The sequence below is a fragment of the Loxodonta africana genome, chromosome 13 (genome assembly GCF_030014295.1).
Source record: "Loxodonta africana isolate mLoxAfr1 chromosome 13, mLoxAfr1.hap2, whole genome shotgun sequence".
Taxonomy (NCBI): Eukaryota; Metazoa; Chordata; class Mammalia; order Proboscidea; family Elephantidae; genus Loxodonta; species Loxodonta africana.
Window position 1 is genome coordinate 43,157,954 of NC_087354.1, and position 23,389 is coordinate 43,181,342.

Here is a 23,389-nt window from a genome sequence, read left to right on the forward strand (position 1 = left end):
GTCTGCCATCATGTAACATACGGTACATTACCAAAGATAAAAGTAGTTTACAGAAAAAGAAATACAAATAGTTCATCTATAATAAGAGAAATATAAAATAAAACTCAATGAAATACCATTTTTCACCTATCCAAAGATCCAAAAGTTAGATAATATGCTATGTTGAGTACCTGTCGCCACCATGAAACCAACATGTCCTGGAAAGTGGCTGCTCCTCCAGCCCAGACTTGAAATGAGAAGACGCATGGAGCACCCCTGAACCTGACCCACAGAGCACTCCTGAACCTGGCCCACAGCCTAAAGTCAAACTCAGCCAATCATAGCCAATCTGGAGACCCATGTGCAATAAATGTCTCTTATTGGGGCCACTAAAATTTTCAGATTGTTTGTTAAGCTGTACTATCACAGCAAAAGCTAACCAGCAGAGAAAATGTAGAGAAACAGAATGCACACAACTCAGAGCAACCCCACAGGACAGAGCAGAACTGCTCCATAGGTTTCCAAGTAGTGGCTGTTGGATTCGAACTGTTGACCTTCGGTTAGCAGCCAAGCTCTTAACCACTGTACCACCAGGGCTCATAATGCTGTTAGCAGGATATAAACGGCCACAAACTGCACAGCTGACACTGTTAGCTGTCTACCCAACAGCTTGCCTTTCATTTTCTTTATCACTGTAATCTCTTACCTTGCATGCTTCATAATCCTTCCGGATATAGTGGAGATGTATCAACCAATTCTGCTTCTCTAAAATAGGAAACTCTGGAGCTGGATAGCATATTTTGACAAAACAAGCAACATAGTTATTGTTAAAAGAGTTTCTCCATTACCACTGTCCTTGTGTCTAAACTAATAATAAGCATACTGCAATATCATATTAAATTCTTCATACTGTTGACCATAAGAATATATCACAGCACATCAAAAATGTATCAACGATTAAACTAGGAGATATTTGTCCTACTATTACACACTGGGTATACGCTCCCCTTGACTTTTTTGGCTTGGCTTGTCATTTCAGTTTCTCAAATTATAACTCCAGCTGAACTAAAAAAAAAAAGTCCTTTTTCTCCTCTTCCTTCTCTTTATCTCCCTCTCTCTGGCTAGAGACAGTAAAGGTGCAGACTTTCTAAAGGAGATTTCAGGTATGATATCACCAAAATATACAGGACATGGTTAACATCACATCTCGACAGATCAGAGTACAAAAAAGAAAACATTTTAAATGGTTAAATACAAACTTCAGAAATAGCTTAAATGTGAAACACTATGTTGTTGCCCAGGGATGAGAAGTCAACAATGAAAAAAATGAACTTGAGTCATTAAAAATGATTCATGATAGAGACCACAAAATGACAGTTACTTGCCCACTGAAATTCAAAAGTTTAAAATACAGGTGAAAATTCATTAAGAAATTATTTGTCTATGGTAACAAGAAGGAGAAGGAACCACCTCAACCTCAGAACAGTGGTGACCTTGAGGAAAGAACGGGGAAGGGAATTCAAAAAATTAAAAAGGAGGCTTCAAGTCTTTCACCAATGTTTCATTTCTTAAAAATAAAAATAAAAGCTCTGAAGTAAATATGGCTAAAAGAACTTAGCACCTAGGGCAAATCACAGGAGAAAAGAGCTCTTGAGGAATTATGTTTATCCAGTTAGGAAACTGTTTAAAATCTAAGTCTGGTGCCTCCCTGAGGGGGGAAAGAAGAAGAGATGTCACAAAAGAGTAGAATGCTTTTATTTATTACATCTTGTGGATGAGTACATGGGTGTCTATATAATTATTTCCTACACTTTAATATGTTTGAGATATTTCATGATTTTTTTAAATGTAAAAGAAAGGGTAGAGCAGGAGGAGAGGAGGAAACGGTATGGAATTCCTTTCTTGATGTTCCAAAACCTTAGGAGAAACAACCAAAAGAAAATCTAAGGCTTTTATGTCCATAATATGACAGGAAGAAATAAAAACTTACCATGACTCAAAGGGTTAATGTTGCCTGAACACAAAGATTAAGAAGAAATGCTGCTCTGCTCCTTCCCAAGAACAGCGATACTGATGACATTACAATAAAGTATGGATAGGATTTTATATGCCAGGAGAAGGAAAAAGATATCTTAAGGAACTGACCCGTTACCTCCCCATTGCTCAAATTCTCTTGGTGAATTTCTTCTACTGGGTTTTCTTTCCTTCCTTCTCTTTCCCCGATCCCCATCAATCACTAGATCTTAGCCATTCAAGTTCTGCCTAACTACTACCAGAATTAAATTTCCTGCTGAAAGCCAAACAAATCACCAAGATTAAAGACATGTGTGTGTGAAGTGGGTAAAGAGGGTGTGGGGGAGGAGGGCAAGTGGGTAAAGCACACCTAATGAATATTCTGGGGACAACAAGCAGCTTACTGAATAGTAATCTTGAACCAAGTCTCAATTCTATGGTCTACCCCCATGTCACCTATCAACAAAAGTAAGAGGAGGAGGCAATGAACCCTTTGGGTTTACATCACTAAGCATCACTGCTTTTACATCCTAAAAGAGAAAATGTATAAAATGCAAATTTTCAAGTCCTGCTTGTTATTAAAACCTCACAATAAAAGACAAGTTATATTTTCTGTTTCCTGAGTGAAGAATGAAGAAAAAAAAAAGTGCAATTTGTACAGTAGTTGAAGGGCCCAGGGGCTCATGAAATGGAGCCCTAGGGTTAAAGAAGGGAATCAAAAACCAAACCCACTACCCTCCACTGGATGCCGACTCATAGCAGCATCTCTATAGGACAGAATAGACCTGCCCCTGTAGGGTTTCCAAGGCTGTAAATCTTTTTTTCTTTTTTTAAACAAAAATAAAGGTTTTATTAGGCATACATTCAAAGAGGAAAAAGTGAGAAACGGGTAGCCATGCTGCCAGAACCACGTCTGTCTGAGTCCAAGGAACATTACAGAAAAGACAAACGTGGGAAAACAGACAAGCATCCTGCTAGAGCCACGTCTGTCCGAGTTCAAGCAACATTAGAGTCATCAGTATATATTAACATTACAAATGGACAAAACCATTGAAAGCGTCACCTTTTCACAAATTGGCTAAAAACCGTTAAGCCACCATGATTCTATATTTTGAATCATCTTTCTTAACAGTCATTGGTATGGGTTTCCATAACGACAGTCAGGAGGGTCTTCATTGGTCCAACAAATCTTACTATTCACTAAATGCTAATAGAAAAAGAAACGAGTGGAAAGTATGTAGGTCTTTCGTGCTGTATTTTATGATTTGTTTATGTGAAATGTTCCTGAAAAGATGTTTTCCAAGATTGTCCTAACTATTGTCTTTATTCCTCAGGGTCCAGTTGATGTGTTCTTGTGAGACTGTGTGGGTCCTTGTGAGTCCAGCTCCAGCTGGGGCACATTCTTATGCTCAAGGACAGGGAATAATGGCTCCAATACTGTCTCCTAAATCATTCCCTCCTTTTAATCAGAGATTGGAGACAACACATCATGATCGATAACCTGGACTTAGCTGGGCTCCCAGGTGGTGGCCATGGCAGGCTCTTTAAACTCACGGTGCTGGTTTTCCACCAGATACCACCTGGTTCTTCACCAGGGTGACATTCTCATCAATGCCATTGCCTAAATGAGCAGACTCAATGAACATCAACATTTTAGCCTAAGCCTTCTCAAGTATGTAACATGATACAAGATAAGTTTTACTATGCCTAATACTATCAGGATGCAAACTAAGAATATTACTATTCCTTGCAGTGTTCTAGCCCATGTACTTATTCCTGATGGTAACCAATCAAATAAATCTGGTATTTGAAAGGGTGTTACAGTATATAACCAAGTAGACAAAGCTGTAAATCTTTATGGATGCAGACTGCCCCACCTTTCTCCTGCAGGGCGGCTGGTAGGTTAACTTTTCAGTTAGTGGCTGAGTGCTTAACCACTATACCACCATGGTTCCTAGAAGAAGGGAAAGCATCGCCAAATTGAGGTGCTAAAGGTCACTTTACCCTCCTGGAGATGCAGACTGTCTAAAAGCTAAAAAAAAAAAAAAAAAACCCTAGCTTCATCCAGGACTTGAGATACCATTTCAGTGCCCTGTAACTGTCCCAGTACCAGCTGCGTGATCTTGAGAGACTTAATTTCCTTTTCTGTAAAATGGAAATTCATTCATTCAACATTTATTGAGTGCCTACCATGTGCCAGGCACTGTTCTAGGCACTGGGTATACAGCAGTAACAAAACTGGCTCCCTATTTTCATAACCCACTGCCCTCAAGTCAATTCCAACTCACAACTAACCTATAGGGCTTATGATCAGTATGTGTGGGCAGGTGGAGCAGATGGAGCTGCAGAAGGGACAGACATGTAGCACAATAATAAGTTATATATCTTTACGAGTGATATTTTTCTATTGAAAAAAATAAAACAGGGGATAGGGAGTGCAGGGCGGGAATCACAATTTTAAAATGAGCTTAGGCAATAAAATACCTATCCTCACAGTTTTGTAAGGACTGTTAATGGCTTTATATAAAGAGGTTCAAAGAGTGGCTGGTATATATTAAGCACATATTAAGTACTGTTGTTGTTGGTATTTTTATCATCACTATTAAAGAATTCTGGATACCTCAGAAACCTCTTGATTCTACAGATCTTGAATTTAATTAGAGTCTTACCTGTAAATCTACAAGTTGAATTCCTTATATTCCAAATCATTGTCTGCTCACTCCAGCTTCCATTGCCAATGGGGATACTAGTTCTTATATGCTTTTGCAGGTACTATGAGAATTACCTATTTCAAAGATCCTCCAAAAAAGATAGATATGTATATGCAAAGCAGAGCCTCCTCCACTTTACAGAAAGCCAAGATGAATGGAGATCCAATGCTACACTTGAGGAGCCTGTATTATTACCAGAGGCCAGGTGGCCAGCTGATGAGACGAAGATGAGGTAATGCCTTCAGCTGATTGTGAAAAAATGACCTAGCCCATCTCTCCAGATCCCACACTGCCCCTCCCACCATCACCAAGGCAATGCGGCGGAAGACTGACTACCTGGCAACAACACTCCTTTGCCCTTTCTCTCCTTCCGAAATTCTCTTTTGTGACATCTCTTCGCCTGGTTTTCCCTTTCAAGGAAGCACTAGACTTAGATTTGAAATAATTCTATAACTGAGCAAACATGAACGTTTCTCCCCGGTGATTCGCGCTAGGTTCCCCACTCTCTTAGAAATGACCCCACCTCAAACCTTTACATTAAAGTTTGATTAATGCTAGGGAACAGCATTTCCTAGCTCTAGAAGGGCTAAGCAGAGAATTAAGGTGTCTTAACCTTTAGCTCAAAAATTTTCTAAAATGACTAAGGCTTTCCTAAGTACAAAAGAAGTGAAGCCCTCTTTGCTAAAAGATCTCTTTTAGGGCTAGCAGACATGTAGCACAAAAAAGTTTTTTATACAGAACTCTGATCTTGATACAACCCCAGCCTTCTATGAGAGCTAGGGCAAGATACTTAACTTCTCTAAACCTCCATTTTTCCCCACAGTGGAAAATTATGAAAAATCTCAAAATGGGCAATCAATAAAAGTTAATTTTCTCATGCCAAATAGAGATTAAAACACGTTTACCTCAATACAGTATGTGGAATGTCAAAAGATATAAAAAAATCTTGAAAAGAACGTACACATAATAAGACATTTTAAATTCTCAGCTCTGTATCAGGTGGGGTCCTAAAACAGGAACACAGAAACCTCTTGAGGATGTGAAACAGAAACTTTATGAGTGAGCAGGTGATGACAGAAATGAGAGACTCAACAGGAAACAGTCACACAAGAGGTTAGCATGAACGAAAGCCACTACCCGCTCTGAGCCAGAAGGATAAACGGAGGAGAGGTGCTGCACCAGTATCCAGGGCTGGAATTATCCTGAGGAAGCTGGGAGCAGGAGCAACGAAAGAGATGCTGCCAGAGACTGCCCCAGCCGCTCAACTCTCCCAAGCACAGAGCAAGGGGAAAATCTCCTTGCTTCTCCTTTTTCCTGCTAACGGCACTGGGTTTTAATCTCTTGCTAATTCTTCCTACTCTCACTAATGCAGCCAGTAACTGTTGACACAGCAGCCTGAGAAGGAAGGGAACCTGCAAGGGTCAGCTCCTCATAATACAAAGCAGAGAAGGGAAGAGTATGTAATGGACAAACAGAACCAGGATTGGCAGAAATGTCAACTCTAATTGTTCAGGGACATATGTGATGAAAGAGAAGACTGGACTAAATCAGTACTGACCAGACAATACATGCTACAAGCTGGCATTTTTTTTTTTTTCTGTTATTCAGCTTGTTTGCTTCTCAGGAGATTAAGAATGGGATGAGGAAGGACAAAACAGTCACATAAAGGATCAGTTAACTATGGTTTTACTGCACATCCTAGATTATTTAAAATTATTTTACTTCCTCAAATCAAAACTTAATAATTATATTTTACCCTCGGCCTTAGTCATCTAGTGTTTCTATAACAGAAATACCACGAGTGGATGGCTTTAAATTTATTTCTTCACAGTAAAGGAGGCTAAAAATCCAAATTCAGGGCGTCAGCTCCAGGGGAAGGCTTTCTCTGTCAGCCTTCTCATCAATCTTCCCCCGGACTAGGAGCTTCTCTGTGCAGGTAACCCGAGTCCAAAGGACACACTCTGCCCCCAGCACTGCTTTCCTGGCGGTATGAGGTCCCTCTTCTCAGCTGGCTTCCCTTTCCTTTCCATCTCTTGAGAGATAAAAGGTGGTGCAGGCCCCACCCAGGGTAACTCCCTTTATATTGGATCAGCATGTGGCCTGGTTAGGGTGTTACAATTCCACTCTGATCCTCTCTAACATAAAATGACAATCACAAAATGGAGGACAACCACACAATACTGGGAATCATGGCTTAGCCAAATTCATACACACATTTTGGTGGGACATAATTCAATCCATGAGACCCCCTTTTTTAAATATATGTATATACCCTTTTTAGGAGTGGTTAAGAGCTCAGCTTAAACGGAGAAAAGATTGAAGTTTTCAAGGATTTCATTTTACTTGGATCCACAATTAACAACCATGGAAGCAGCAGTCAAGAAATCAAAAGACGCGTTGCACTGGGCAAATCTGCTACAAAGGACCTCTTTAAAGTGTTGAAGAGTAAAGATGTCACCCTGAAGACTAAGGTGCGCCTGACCCAATCCATGGTATTTTCAATCGCATCATATGCATGTGAAAGCTGGACAATGAATAAGGAAGACCGAAGAGGAGTGGACGCCTTTGAATTGTGGTGTTGGCAAAGAATATTGAATATACCATGGACTGCCAAAAGAACGAACAAATCTGTCTTAGAAATACAACCAGAATGCTCCTTAGAAGCAAGGATGGCAAGACTGCATCTTACATACTTTGGACATGTGGTCAGGAGGGATCAGTCCCTGGAGAAGGACATCATGCTTGGCAGAGTACAGGGTCAGCGGAAAAGAGGAAGACCCTCAGTGAGGTGGACTGACACAGCGGCTGCAACAATGAGCTCAAGCGTTAACAACGATTTACGGTTGGCGCAGGACCAGGCAGTGTTTCGTTCTATTGTGCACAGGGTCACTATGAGTCGGAACCGACTCCATGGCACCTAACAACAACAATAATGAGAAGAGCTCAGCTGCCGATCAAAAGGTCAGCAGTTCAAATCCACCAGCCACTCCTTGGAAACCCTATGGGGCAGTTCTATTCTGCAGAACAGGGTTGCTATGAGTCAGAATCGAATGGAGGACAACAAGCTTAGTTTTTTTTAATGTGTATATATGTGTTGAAGAATTTACATTTACCCAAAGAATTTGGCCCTTGTCTCTGATTCCTAAGAAATACTCTCTGTTGCTTTTGTCATGTGCTATGGAGTTGTTGATCCCAACCCAAGGCAACCCTATAGGACAGAACAAAACTGCACCATGGGTTTTCCAAGGCTGAGATCTTTGCAGGAGCAGATCGCCAGGTCTTTTCTCCCATGGAGCAGCTGTTGGGTTCAAACTGCCCATCTAGCAAACAGCTAAATGCTTAATCATTGCACCAGCAGGGCTCCTCCTTAGATGACTTCTAAAACCTTGGAATTTCCCCAGTGATTCAAGTGTCTGTGATAAGGCCTCCAGACCATATTTGAGGGTTTAAGCTAATGTGATGTATTCTCGGTGAGGGATGGCCAGGCCAGAAAGACCCACCTACTGATATCAGCACAACCTCAGGGGCAGAGAGCTGATTCAATCAATCATACATAATGAGGCCCCAATGGAGGTTCTCTATGGGCTTCCTGGTGAAAGACACTGGCGCATATAGGAGGGCAGTGGATCTGTTTTTGGGACATGGAAGCTCCTCATTAGGAATGCTCCCAGACCTTGCCCTATGCACCTCTTCATTTGTATCTTTTTTGCTATAATGAAACTGTAATCATAAGTATACCACTTTCAAAGAACTAGATGGTGCCCAACTGCCACCAATGACTGCCCTGACAGGGAACACAACAGATAGTCCCTGATGGAACAGGAGAAGCTGGGATGCAGAACTCAAATTCTAGTAAAAAAAAAAAAAGCCAGACTTGATGGTCTGAGACTGAACGGACCCCAGAAGACATGGCCTCCGGACTCTGTTAGCCCAGAACTAAAACCATTCCCAAAGCCAACTCCTCAGACAAAGATTAGACTGGACTGTAAGACATAAAATGATACTGGTAAAGAGTGTGCTTCTTGGCTCAAGTAGATACATGTGACTAAATGGGCAGCTCCCGTCTGGAGGCGAGATGAGAAGGCAGAAGGGGACAGAAGCTGGTTGAATGGACATGGGAAATACAGGGTGGTGAGGAGGAGTGTGCTGTCACATTGTAGGGAAAGCAACTAGGGTCACATAACAATGTGTGTATAAGTTCTTATATGAGAAACTGATTTAATTGTAAACTTTCACTTAAAGCACAATAAAAAAAAATACAAATGTAAAAAATAAATAAGTATACAGCTTTCCATGAGTTCTGTTAAGTCATTCTTGCAAATTGTCAAACCTGAGAGAGTAGTGGGAGCCAGCACGTCAAAAGTGAGGGGGTTGGAGACGCCTGACCTACGACTGGTATCCCAAGGGGGTGGAGAGAACCTCCAAATTTGTATCCAGCAGGTCACACGTGAGGATCTCATGAGTACTCCCAAGCTCGCATCTAGTGTCTGAATTCTTGGGCAGACTTGACAGTCTGGACGACTGGGCCCTTTATCTTGTGAGTTCTGACCTAGCACCAGATGGTTAGGGACAAAAAAAGGAATACTGCATATGCAGCTTGTATAAGAACAGAAGTGGAAAAGAGGGGAACTGAATCGATAATAAATTGATTTGGATTGATCAACATAGGTGGTGTGATACGTAGGATATAATTTTCCCAGCAGTTGGTGTCGGACAAGTAGGATTTTTTTTCCATGCAATATATACATACCCTAAGTGTGTATCCATATCCTATACATGCTTGTGTGTGTGTGTATGTTTATACTCTTTAATTTTACACAAACGGTATTATACTAAACATTCAGAAAATCGTTTGGTAAGATTTACTGAACTTAAATATATCCTTTCCTATGACCCAGCAATCCTACTTCTAGGTACATATGCTTACCAAAAATCAAGTACAAGACTCTTCATGGTGGCACTATACACAATATCCCAAATTAAAACAATTCAAATGTCCATCAAGAGTAAAATGAATAAACTGTTGTACAGCCCTACAATGAAATGTAACAATGAAAAAAAAAAAAAAAAACTACACGCAACAATATTGATGAATCTCACAAACATTATTTTGGGCAAAGAAGCCAGGCGTAAAAGAGTACATATTGTTTGACTCCATTTATATTAAGTTCCAAAGCAGGCAAAACTAATCATATACCATATGATATGTATGCAAAAAGTTATTAGACACAAATATCCACCTTTGGTAGGAGTGATTAATGACTAGGAGGGGGCATTAGGGAAGCCTCTGGGGTGCTGGTGATGTTCTATATCATAAAAAACACCAAAAACCAAACCTCTTGCCATGGAGTCAATTCCAACTCACAGTGGCCCTACAGAATAGAAGAGAACTGTCCTGTTGGGTCTTCAAGGAGTGGCTGGTGGATTCAAACTGCTGACCTTTTGGTTAGCAGCCAAGCTCTTAACCACTGTGCTACCAGGTCTCCATGTATCATAAACTAGATGAGAATTACAAATTTCATCTCGGCTGCTAACCAAAAGGTTGGTGGTCTGAACCCACCCAGCAGCTCTATGGGAGAAGACCTGGCCATCTGCTCCTATAAAGATCACAGCCTAGGAAACCCTATGGGGCAGTTCTACTCTGTCGCATGGGGTTGCTATGACTCAAAATCAACTCTATGGCACCTAACAACAACAATATATATATTTATACACACATATGTGGAATGGTCTTCTAGAGTACCGAAAATGACATATTTTCAAAATATCTGTAATGTTCTCAATTTCTACAACTTTTAATTCTATAAAAACAAATCATATCACATACACAGTTTTAAAACTGCTTTTTATTTTAACAATACATGCTAAACATCAATAAATTTATTACTATTATATCATTCTTAAATGATTATACAGTATTGCATTTTGTGGGAGTAATAATCTAATTCCTTATGTTGGATATTTATTATTTTCCATTTCTACTAATATGAACATCAAAATAAACATTTATGCTTGCAATCTTACTGGTTTACAGTAAATTCCTGTAAAAGTAACTGTTGGGTTACAGGTTAGCTTGGGGTTTCCTGTTTATTTTTAGAATATAACTTTTTAAAAATAATACGTACTTTACAAAAACTTCAATCAATACAGAAGAGCGTATTACCACTGTTCCTTAACACTCAGATTTTAAAAGCTCTAATGAATATAGAATAGAAAAATCAAACAGGCAAAGGGAAATCTGTACAAACACGCACATACAATGAAACTGCTATACAGACCTTTCTTCAGCCGGGGTTTTTGAGATTCAACAGATGCAGGAGGCTGAGTTCTCTGAAAGGACAGAAGTCTACGTTAAAGCACCATATACCCTGCTACCTTAAAGGAGCGTTCAAATAATAGGAATAATCAGTGGCTCACCAAAGATGCAATGAATCCATGAACTTCACAGAGGTACAAAGAATTATTCTGAACATAGTTTAAAAGCCAAGTGTCAAGTTGTACTTTCGCTGTCTGAACTATTAATAATGTATAATGTATACTTACAACATCGTTGTTGGGTGCCATCAAGTCGATTTTCGACTCATAGCAACCCCATGTGAAGCACAGAACTGCTCCATACGGTTTCTGAGGCTGTAATCTCTACAGGAACAGATCACCAGCCACCGCCAACCTTTCGGTTAGCAGCTAAATGCTTCACAGTTGCACCACCAGAGTTCCTTATTTATAATATATAAAAAATTATATAGTAAAAGATGCACAAATAAATGTACTAAGTTCTCAGACACTTCATTTTAGTATTATACTTACTGCTATACTTTTCAGCAGTCAAACCAAAAAAGCGATCACTGTTTGGTAAGAGGAAGCTTACGAGGTCATCTACATAGAAGTTACCTAGCACTAAATTCTAAGACATAATAGATACTAGCTTACTCTCCCACTTCACAGAAAACCTTCAAATAGATTCTTCTTGTATCAACCTCCTATGTAAGCAAAAATAATGGCTGAAAATTTTCCAGAAAAATGAGGGACACCAATCCTTAGATTCTGGATGCTCAACAAATCTTGATCAGATTAAATATAAATAAATCCACACTTAGATACATCATAGGGAACTGCACTAGAGACAAAGAAAAGTTCTTAAAAGCAGCCAAAGCAAAAAAACATCACCATGTTACCTTACAAAAAAAGGACAGTTGGACTGAGAGCTGACTTCTCAACAACTAAAAATGGAAGACAATGCACTCCGTGTGTTAAGTGCTAAGTAAAAATGAATTTTAACGTAGGCCAGGATTCAGCAAACTATGGCCTGTGGGTCAAATTTAGCCTGTTTTTTAATACACTGTGTGAGCTAAGAATGTCTTTTTATATTTTTTTAATGGTTGAGAAAAATAAAAATATTTTGTAACATATGAGAATTAAATAAAGTTCATATTTCAGGGTCTAGAAATGAAATTTTATTGGAACACAGCCATGCTCCTATATTTATATACTGTCCATGGCTGTTTTCACGCACAATGGCATAGTTTAGTTGTGTTGGAAACTGGACAAACCCCAAAATACTATTATTTGATCTTTTACACACTAAGTTTTCTGACCCCTGATCTAGGCTCTCATACCCATCAAAATTAACTTTAAAAAACAAAGGTAAATTGAAAGACTTCCAGACAAATAAAATTTGCAAGTTTTTAGACACGTACTAAATAAACTTTTAAAAGATACATACCAGGAAGAAAAAGAGTAACATGTAAATATTCTGTAAGCTGACTGACTAAATAAACAAAAAAAAAACAGTAATGTAAATTTGTGATGTTGAATTGAAAAATACAAAGAACTACAAAACTGAACAACAGCATAAACCCGCAGATAAAACATTCAATAGTCCCTGTATTATTCAAATGAGAATAAACAGTACTAAGTTTTTTGTAATTAAGTATGAAAGCGAGTTTTATAAATTAAGTAATTTAAGTTAAATGTCTTAAATTTAAACTTTAAACTTTCTTTGTTAACCACTAAAGGAAGACAAATAGAGTATATAACTTTCAAACTAGGAGAGGGACTTAAACGGGGGAAAAGCAAACAAACAAAAAAACTCAGCCGTAAAAAAGAAGTAAGGGAGAAGGAAAAAAAGAAAATTCTCCAGTTAGAAGACATATTCTCAGGATGGCTTTAAAAATATCTAAACATGTGCTATTTGTATAAAGACATCTAAAACATGAGAAAAAATTTAAAAAGCAAATGGATACAAAAAGATATACCAGGCAAACAGAAACAAAAAGAAAACCAAAGTTGCAATATTAAAATCAGACAAAATAGATGTTAAGGGAAAAAGCTTCATCAGGAAAATGAAATTTGATTAAGACAGATTGAAGACTAAAATGGAAAAGGTAAAACTTTAAAACACTTAGAGAAAAAATCACTAGAAATACTCTAACTACAAACTATTAATGAGAAGCTAGTTTGTTCTATAAACCTTCATCTAAAGTACAATAAAAAAAAAAAGAACCCCTATGAAGCTGGTACTAATCACTGACCCCATTTTACAGATGAAGAAATTGAGGCCAGAGAAATTAAGTACTTTGTCCCAGCTCATCCAATTTATAAACAACAGTGCTGGGATTTGGATTCTGGCAGTCTGCATCTGGAGCCCCGGTGACACACTGGTTAAGTGTTAAGCTGCTAACCAAACGGCTGGCAGTTCAAATCCACCAACCGCTCCCTGGAAACCCTATGGGACAGTTCTATGCTGTCCTACAGGGTTGCTATGAGTTGGAATCAACTAGGTGGCAACGGGTTTGTTTTTGTTTTTTTTTAATCTGAATCTGTGTTTTAACCATTACATATCTCCTCTCTCCATACCATCCTCTAACATCAAGTGATCTTTCCAGCCAAAAACATAAATTTGATGGTGTTATTCGCCACTTAAAATTCTTGACTGCCTTTCCAATGCCTAAAAAAGTTTTCAAACCCATGCCCACAAAACACTGTTGTTCCCTGTGGTGTTTGTGGGGGTTTGCACCAATTACTAGAGTAAAAGTACTGAATTAAATAAAATTAAATCAAATCTTAGGAAGCAATTTTCTTCTTAAATCTTTTGTTACTTGAAACTATTTTCTTAAACCATTGCTGGTGTTTTCTTAAACATACACTTCGCATACAACTCAGCAACTCCACTCCTAGGAATCTACCCGAGTGAAATGAAAACATGTCCATAGAAAGGCTGGTTACCAACATTCATACCAACATTATTCATAATAGCCACAAACACGAAACAATCCAAATAGCCATGAAATGGTGAATGTATAAACAAATGTATACATCCATACGATGAAACGCTACTTAGAAAGGAACAAATTACTGCTGTACGTAACAACACAGATGAACCTCAAAAACAAAAGTGAAAGCTAGACACATAAGACTACATGTCATATGATTTATTTGAAATTTCTAGAAAAAGAAAACCTATAGGAATTCCTGGGTGGCACAAATGGTTAACCAAAAGGTTGGCGGTTCGAACCTACCCAGAGGCACCTTGGAAGAAAGGCCTGGCAATGTGCTTCCGAAAGGTCATAGCCTTTAAAACTCTATGGAGTGCAGTTCTACCCTGCAACACATGGGGTCACCATGAGTTAGAACTGACTGAAGGGCAACTGCTTTGGCTTTTTATTTATAGAGACAGAAAGCAGACAAGCAGGAGCTGGCTTGGGAATAGAAAATGGGTGCAAATGGGCACAAGGGAACTTTTTGGAGTGAGGGACATGTTCTAAAGTGGGCTGTGTTGACAACTGTGCAACTATATAAATTTACTAAAATTGATCAAACTGTACACTTAAAATGGGTTAATTTTATGGCATGTGTATTATACCTCAATAAAGCTGTATTTAAAACACTAAAGAACTTAAACTTTTTTTTTTCACCTAACTGGGTTTTTTGTTTGTTTGTTTGTTTGTTTACTTTGGGGAACATACTAAGGAAAAAATCTTAAGAGTTCAAAAAGCGTCTCCTCTAGCTTCATGATTAATTCCCTACTTTTTGCACAAAGTAGAATTAAAATAAGTTATAATCATAGAGGCCAAAGTTCATCAGTGGTTACCAGGGCTGGGTGGAAGGGGGAAAAAGGGTGGTACTGCTTAAGGGGTATAGTTTTTCGGTTTGTTTTTTTTTTTAAGGGTGATGAAAAACGTGGAAACAGCGGTGACTGTTGCATGACATCATGAATGTAATTAATGTCACCAGACTCATAAAAATTGTTGAAATTTCTTGCTACATATATTTAGCCACAGTGGAAATTTTTTTTTTAAGCTACAAAAATTATAATAATTTAAATGAGTATTTTTCCTCAAAAGACTTTCCAGAACATTCTGAAATGGAAAGATTTCTATCAGCTCACTTAACCTCATTCAGAGTCTGGGATACACATGGAATAAATCCCTTCTATTTTTTGGTTCTTTCTTCATTTTTATGTATGGTTATTTATTCACACAACAAATATTCATGGAGCACTGTATCTGAGCCAGATCAGCCAATGCAGTGCTAATGTTTTTTATTCCCCCCACCCCGTTCCGAAAGGTTTTAATCGTTTAATTTACAGGTGAAAAGACATTTATTCATACAAATATCTCATATAATGTGAATTAGGGAGTCATAAAAGAATTTCTAAATCATGGCTATCTAAGATCTTTCTTCAACTTAAAACAGAGCTATTTGTGCTCCCCCCCCCCCTTTTTTGTAGAACTCTAAACAATTTATTATATATCCTTGTACAAAATATAACTATCGGTCTCCATTTTCCTCCCTAAGGAACTAGTAATAACCCGTAAGTTGCCTGGTAGCATATTAGAATTTCTGTGTGATCCAAATTGGGTTAGTTTCACTCAGTTATACTGGGAGATCTCCCATCACTCAGCCAAAGGCTGCTATTTTATTACCTCCTACGGAAACCCTGGTGGCTAGTGGTTAAGAGCTCCAGCTGCTAACCAAAAGGTCAGCAGTTCGAATCCACTAGGCGCTCCTTGGAAACTCTCCGGGGCAGTTCTACTCTGGCCATTAGGGTCACTATGACTCGGAATCGACTCGACCGCAACGGGTTTGGTGTTGGTTTGTTTGTTTGTTTGATGTCTTCCAGGGACTTTTTCCAAGGGTAATAAATTCTGAAATCAGCCTAACAAATAGGCGGAACGTGCTCTGAAGCCCAATACACTAAAGCAAGGTAGACAGATAAAGGTTTCACACTTGGGACTTTTTACAAATTACTTCCACTTACTACTGGGTCATCTGAATTTATCTGGGCTACTTTTTACTCTGTATCAGCAGCTCCGTAGAGTTTAATCAACACCTAATTTAGCCTCCAATGAATCCCAAAACAGTGCTTTTCTCAATCACAACAGAGAAAACCGGCCCCACCCCACCGGCAGAAGGCAGTGGCTATGAAAACGTGCAGGCTTTGTCAAATTAAATTCCTAATCCAGGGGATTAACAAAAACTTGTCTCTTCATGTGCAGTACTGCTTCCATTCCAAACCACGTGAGACAGAGAAGACGGAGCTAGGAAAAGAGCCATTTCTGGTGAAAATCTCGCTTTTCAGCCCAGCGAAGCCCAAGGGGGACCAGAGTGCTAGAAGGGATCCGCCGCAGCAGATTCGGGCCCGTCGGGGCTGACCAGACCCTGGGGGAGCAGGAGCGGGATCGCGTCGCCCCACCCACCCCGAGCAGCTCAGGATCCGACTCCGCAAAGCCTCAGGAGCGGCTGCGTGGGACTAAGGCCCGGAGCCAGGGCCCAGCGCTGGCCAGCCTGTCTCGCCTCCCGGCCTGGCCCGGCCCTGCCCAGCCCTGACCTGCCCAGCCCTGCCTGGCGGCCTGGACTCTACGGAGAATCACAGCGCTCACCGTCACAGGTCGCTCCTCGGCCATCTTGGCTCCGCCCACTGTTGCGCGACCGGAAATCGACTGTTTCCAAGGCGACTAGGCAAACGGAAGTCGTGGGACTGGGGACGGCGGCGGATGAGGCGGGTAGCCTAGCAGGAAAGGAAGTAGGTGGCAGAGCCTGAGACTGCGGCTGGGAGACCAAGAGAGCTCAGGAAGCTGGGAGGGGGTCGGGGTCCACCCTACTGGAGGCTTGGCTCTGAAGGACCTAGTCGTTCCCTTTATTCTGGGCATCTCCTAACGCCCACACTAAAGTCGGGAGGCTGCTAGAGAAACCCTGGGCCGCGCGAGTGCACATGGCCAGCCTCACCTAGCACTGCAGCGAGTCTTTGGGAGTTCTCGGGCCTTCTTTCGCTGCCCTGCTCTGGCCTCGCTCTGCGTTTACTGCAGTCCTCCATCCGGGAGTCCCGCCCCCCAATCCCGGGCCTATGGCAGAGTCTCATCTACTCTTACATACAAAACCTCTTCGTTTCTTAGCTGCCAATATCCTGCAGACAAATTCGCCTCATCGGCCTCCCATTAGTATCTATGCCTGTTTGAAAACACGCTGTGTTTGAGCCACAGTCTTGCTTTTTGGAAATATATTAAAATCATGAGGTTTCATCAGAATGCCAGAAACCCAGTCTCAGGATAAATAGAAGAGCAGATAATAGGCGTACTTTCCTACATGGCAATGAAATGAGTATGAGTAGCGGCTCCGACTTAAGATAAGCGTTTGTTGGCTGTTTTGGCACAGTCCTTACTTTGCAGCACATACCCCAGTTTCCTTTACCTATCTGGACCCAGATGTGGTGAATTAAATGCTTAAGTTTCTTCACTGTATTATCCTGGGAAAACTGTGGGCTTGGGAGTCAAACATGAGTTCTGGTCTTGATTATACCTCAGCCAGTCATTTCTCTGAACCTCATTCATTCAACAAGTGCCAGAATTATGTGATGAACAAAACATACAGAGTTCCTGCACCCAGAGAACCAACTGTAGAGTTATGAAAGAGCCCCAAAAATCTAGGTGCTTGGCATGAGGAGAGTTTTCTGCAAAAGATGTAGGCCGGACTCCATTATTTACTCCTCATTCTGAGCTGAATCTCAAAAAGTCAGCTAAGCCAGAACACTTCAGGAAGGCTGCGGTCTCTCCCCTCCCTCTCACAGCATTATTCCAGGAAGAATACACACTCAAGCTGCCCCTCCAGATATCCATAGGTTAACAAGAGGTTAACTGAAACTTTATGATTAACAAAACAATGCTTAAGGGATCTTGCAATTGTCTGGTGCCTGTTAAATCATTATTTTGTGTCAACCAATCAGAATTTGTTCCTTGTAAGTTCCTGGACTTTCTGTACTTAAACTCTGTGAAAAATTCCTTTCACTGGAGCACTTTTGTGAACCTTCACAAAGTGATGCCCAATCCAAATCATTTTATTCCTTTAATGAAACTCTTTGCTTTAATTTTAACAGGGATTCCAGTTCCTTTTCGACATTCCTTGGTGTTGGAAGTAGGATTCAAAGGGGCCTTATCTTCAGTGATCCTAAGAGGTTGAGGACCTTGAGCTCTGTCACCAACATGAGCTCATTGCATTCATCTGTCTCCACAAATTTTGGGGAGTAGTTAGAGTAAAGCCTCTCAAATTCCAAGCTCTGCTTTCTTGTGTTGAGCTCTTTGAGATTTGTTGAAGAATCTGTCTAATTTTGTTCTGGCTTTGTTCTTGCAAGAATTTGCCTCTGCTAGTGGCAGTAGTGTGAGGTTCTGGGCCAGTTGGCAAATTGCTGTCCTACAGGATTTCAAGTTTGTGATATATCAGGCTCCATAAGATTTTGTCCAGTCAGAGAGTCTAAAACTTTGAACAAACTTGAACCTTCTTTTAAAAAGGGAAATGCCATATCTAGGGGCTATATGGAATTCCCTTCTGGGACTCCTGTCTGATATATGGACAAGCACTGTGGCTCTGCTGCCTGCTTGTACCTGCTGCTTAGCATAGTCTTTCTAAGGACAGTCTGAAAAAATATGTGGCCATAATTAAACAGAGTTTTTTGTGCAGTAAACTAGAAAAGAAAGGCTCGCAAATGGAACAAAAACAATGGGATGCTTATTTTAATTGGTATTTTGCAGTATCTAGAATATGTGATAAGAGTAAAATAGTTTCTCTGCTAAATTAACTAAACAAAATAAGGAATTGCAATGTCAAATTTCTGTCCCAACTACCCAAGTTGTCCTGAGACAGAAAAAGAAGTATTGGTGGGGACAGTTTTTTGAGGCTGCCTCTCATTGCTCTATATGTTCTCGCTATAACCCAGACAAACCTTTTAAAGTTTCACCTGGGAAATGCTCATTACCTTCAGGACCTATGCTTGAATGGCAATTAGATTTTATCCAGCTCCCACCTTCAAATAGTTGCAAATACGTAGTAGTGATGATTTTCAGATTTTCACATAGAGTAGATTTTCCTAGCCACCATGCAGCTACAACCTTTGTAGCTAAGAAACTTCTTGAAAACATAACCCCACTTGGGGAGAACCTACAATTCATTGCAGTGACAGGGGAACCCATTTTACTGAACAAGTAATTAAAGAAATATGTAAGATTTTTCGTATTTATCAAAGATTTCACTGCCCTTACCATCCACAATCTTATGGGCTAAGTAGAAAAAACTAATGAAATAATAAAAACTCAATTAGTCAAGCTTTCTGAGTCCTTAAGCTTATCCTGGACTAAGGTCCTTCCATGAGTCCTTCTAAATTTGAGATCCACTCCATTGGGTTACATAAATTAACCCTACATGAAATTATTACTGGAAGACCTATGGCTCATTTTTACTTTTCATCTTATTCTGATTCTAATTTAGTTCAACCAGAATTATTTAAATATTGTCAGTCTTTGATTCAGTACTCTAAAGAGCACCTTTTCTGAATCAAACAAGCTTTTGACAGGCAAAATTTAGAAATACAAAAATTACCTACTATTGAACCAGGTGACTGTGTATACTAAAAGAGGCACCAATTACAAGATTCCCTGGAGTCTCATTGGACAGGACTGTCTTTGGTCTTTGTCACTAACCCTTGTGCTGCTAAATTATAGGAGGTTAAAATTTGGATCTGCTTATCCCAAATTAGGGGCTCCGGTGCCACAGTGGGTAATAGCTTGGCCACTAACCAAAAGTTTGGCAGTTCAGATCCACCATCCACTCCTTGGAAACCCTATGGAGCAGTTCTACTCTGTCCTATAGGCTGACTATGAGTCAGAATTGACTTGACGGCAATGCGTTTAGGGTTTTTCTGGGGGGAGGGGAGTGGAAGCAGGGTTATCCCAACTTGAGAAAGCTGAAGCCCCTGCCTGGACTGTTAAACCTACTGAAGGATTTAAACTGAAGTTCAAACACCCTTGTGGCCAGAACCAGATGGTGTCAAAGTACACAGCTCCTCCCAAGATCACAGAACAAGATTTCATGCAACCTACTGAAATTTTTGGACTTTGTTTCCTGATTACTGGTTTTCTTATGGTGGCTTTCTTTATTACACTGTGATATTAACTCTTGTTTTAATGTCCTCTTTTTCCATGCAAATAACAAAGGAAGAGTTTGCTTTATCATAGTTATCATTTTTATTTGTCTTATTGTATTTTTTGTACTCTTTTTGTGTGTGTGCTTTAGGTGAAAGTTTATAGCTTAATTTCTCATACAAAAACTTATATACATATTGTTATGTGACACTAGTTGCAATCCCTATAAAGTGACAGCACACTCTCCCTTTCCACCCTGGTTTTCCTGTATCCATCCAACCAACTCCTGTCCTCTCATGCCTTCTCATCCTGCTTCCAGAAAGGAGTCACCAATTTGGTCTTGTAGATCTGCTTGAACTAAGAAGCACACTCTTCATGAGTATTATTTTATAGCTCAGTCTACTCTTCGTCTGAAGAGTGGGCTTTGGGAATGGTTTTAGTTCAGGGTTAACAGAGAGTCCGGGGGCCATGGCTTTGGGGGTTCCTTCAGTCTCAGTCAAGATCATTAAGTCTGTCTTTTTTTAATGTGAGTTTGAGTTCTGCTCCAAACTTTTCTCCCACTCTGTCGGGGACCATTTTTTGTGTTCCCTGTCAGGACAGTCATTGGTGGTAGCTGGGCACCATCTAGTTCTTCTGGTCACAGGTTGATGGAATCTTTGGTTTATGTGGCCCTTTTGTCTCTTGGGCTAATATTTTCCTTGTGTATTTGGTGTTCTTCATTCTCCTTTGTTCCAAGCAGATTGGGACCAATTGATGCATCTTAGATGGTCACTCACAGAGCTTTTAAAACCCCAGATGCCACTCACCAAAGTGGGATGCAGAACATTTTCTTAATCAATTTTATTATGCCAGTTGACCTAGATGGTCCCCAGACCCCAGCCCCAGCTACTGTGTCTCTCAAAGTGTTTGGTTCTGTTCAGGAAACTTCTTAGCTTTTGCTTTAGTCCGGTTGTGCTGACTTTCTTTGTATTATATGTGGGCCATCCCTTCACCTAAGATGACTCTATTTTTTTCTTTTATTTATTATTATGCTTTAGATGAAGGTTTATAGAACAAACTAGGTTCTCATTAAACAATACAAGTATTGTTTTGTGATATTGGTTACCAGCCCTATGACATGTCAACACTCTCCCTACTCGACCCTGGGTTACCTATTATCAGTTTTCCTGTCTCCTCCTGCCTTCTAGTCCTTGCCCCTGGGCTGGTGTGCCCCTTTAGTCTCATTTTGTTTTATGGGCCTGTCTAATCTTTGGCTGAAGAGTGAACCTGAGGAGTGACTTCATTACTGAGCTAAAAGGGTGTCTGGGGGCCATACTCTTGGGGTTTCTCCAGTCTCTATCAAGCCAGTATGTCTGGTCTTCTTTTGTGAGTTAGAATTTTGTTCTATGTTTTTCTCCAGCTCTATTCAGGACCTTCTATTGTGATCCCTGTCAGAGCAGTCGGTGGTGGTAGTCGGGTACCACTTAGTTGTGCTGGACTGAGTCTTGTGGTCCATTAGTCCTTTGGACTAATTTTTCCCTTGTGTCTTTAGTTTTCTTCATTCTCTCTTGCTCCCAATGGGGTGAGACCAGTGGAGTATCACCTAAGATGATTCTTGTCTACTATCTAGTTAGAGAATTCTGTTCTCCCTCTCTCTCTACCCTGGTAACCATCAAAGAATGTTTTCTTCTGTGTTTAAACCTTTTCTTGAGTTCTTATGGAAACCCTGGTGACATAGTGGTTAAGAGCTACAGCTGCTAGCCAAAAGGTTGGCAGTTCGAATCCACCAGGTGCTCCTTGGAAACCCTATGGGGCAATTGGGAGTATGTAGCAAGGTGTATATAAGTTTTTGTGTGAGAGACTGACTTGATTTGTAAACTTTCACTTAAAGCACAATAAAAATTTTAAAAAAAGAAAAAAAAGAAACCCTATGGGGCAGTTCTACTCTATAGTAGAACTACTCTATAGTCCTATAGGGCCACTATGAGTCAGAATTGACTTGATGGCAATGGGTTTGTTTTTTGGTTCTAAGTTCTTATAATAGTGGTCTCATACAATATTTGTCCTTTTGTGACTGACTAATTTCACTCAGCATGATGCCCTCCAGATGTTTTCTGGATTTATCATTATTCCTTATTGTTGCTAGTATTCCCATTGTGCACATGTACCATAATTTGTTTATCCATTCATCTGTTGATGGGCACCTAGGTTGTTTCTAGTTTTTTGCTATTGTGAACAGTGCTACAATGAACATGGGTGTGCCTAGATCTATTCGTGTGACGGCTCTTATTTCTGTAATATATATTCTAAGGAGTGGGATTGCTGGATCGTATGGTACTTCTATTTCTAGCTTTTTAAGAAGCATCAAATCGGTTTCCAAAGTGGTTGTACCATTTTACATTCCCACCAGCAGTGGACAAGTGTTCCAGTCTCTCCACAACTTCTCCAACATTTATTAGTTTGTGTTTTTTTGGATTAGTGCCAGCTGTGTTGGGGTGAGGTGGTATCTCATTGTAGTTTTGATTTGCATTTCTCTAATGGCTAATGATCGTGCGCATTTCCTCATGTATCTGTTAGCCACCTGAATGTCTTCTCTGATAAAGTGTCTGTTCATATACTTTGCCCATTTTTTAATTGGGTTATTTGTCTTTTTGTTGTTGAGGTGTTGCAGTATCTTGTAGATTTTAGACATTAGACCCTTATTGCATATGTCATAGCCAAAATTTTTTCCCAGTCTGTATGTTCTCTTTTTACTCTTTTGGTGAAGTCTTTTGATGAGCTTAAGTGCTTGATTTTTAGGAGCTCCCAGGTACCTAGTTTCTCTTCTGGTGTTTATGCATCGTTAGTTATGTTTTGTTTTCTGCTTATGCCATGTATTAAGGTTCCTAGTGTTGTCCCTATTTTTCTTCTATGATTGTTATTGTTTTAGATTTTATATTTAGATCTTTGATCCATTTTGAGTTAGTTTTTGTACATGGTGTGAGGTACGGGTCTTGTTTCATTTTTTTGCAGGTGGATAACCAGTTATGCCAGCACCATTTGTTAAAGAGACTATCTTTTCCCCCAGTTAACAGATTTGGGGCCTTTGTCAAATATCGGCTGTTCATAAGTGGATGAATTTATGTCTGGATTCTTAATTTTGTTCCATTGGTCTATGTATCTGTTGCTGTACCAGTATCAGGCTGTTTTGACTACCGTGGCAGTATAATAATTTCTAAAATCAGGTAGTGTGAGGCCTCCCACTTTGTTTTTCTTTCTCAGTGATGCTTTATTTATCTGGGGCCTCCTCCCTTTCCA

General features: G+C 39.9%; 1 protein-coding gene across 3 annotated transcripts in view; it reads right to left on the reverse strand.

Moving 5' to 3' along the window:
- BBS4 (Bardet-Biedl syndrome 4) overlaps positions 1-16,772 on the reverse strand; it is a 42,628-nt gene extending 25,856 nt beyond the window's left edge. The window contains exons 1-3 of one of the 3 annotated variants that reach the window (XM_023552894.2): positions 16,586-16,772; positions 10,982-11,033; positions 686-765 (exon numbers count right to left, since the gene is read on the reverse strand). In XM_023552894.2, coding sequence (XP_023408662.1) covers positions 686-765; positions 10,982-11,033; positions 16,586-16,609 — 156 coding nt within the window. In that variant the 5' untranslated portion in view covers positions 16,610-16,772. Of the gene's footprint in view, positions 1-685; positions 766-10,981; positions 11,034-12,426; positions 16,533-16,585 lie in introns of those variants that run through there. The other 2 variants (XM_010593732.3, XM_064267295.1) reach the window with 2 other exon arrangements.
- Positions 16,773-23,389: the final 6,617 nt, after the last annotated feature.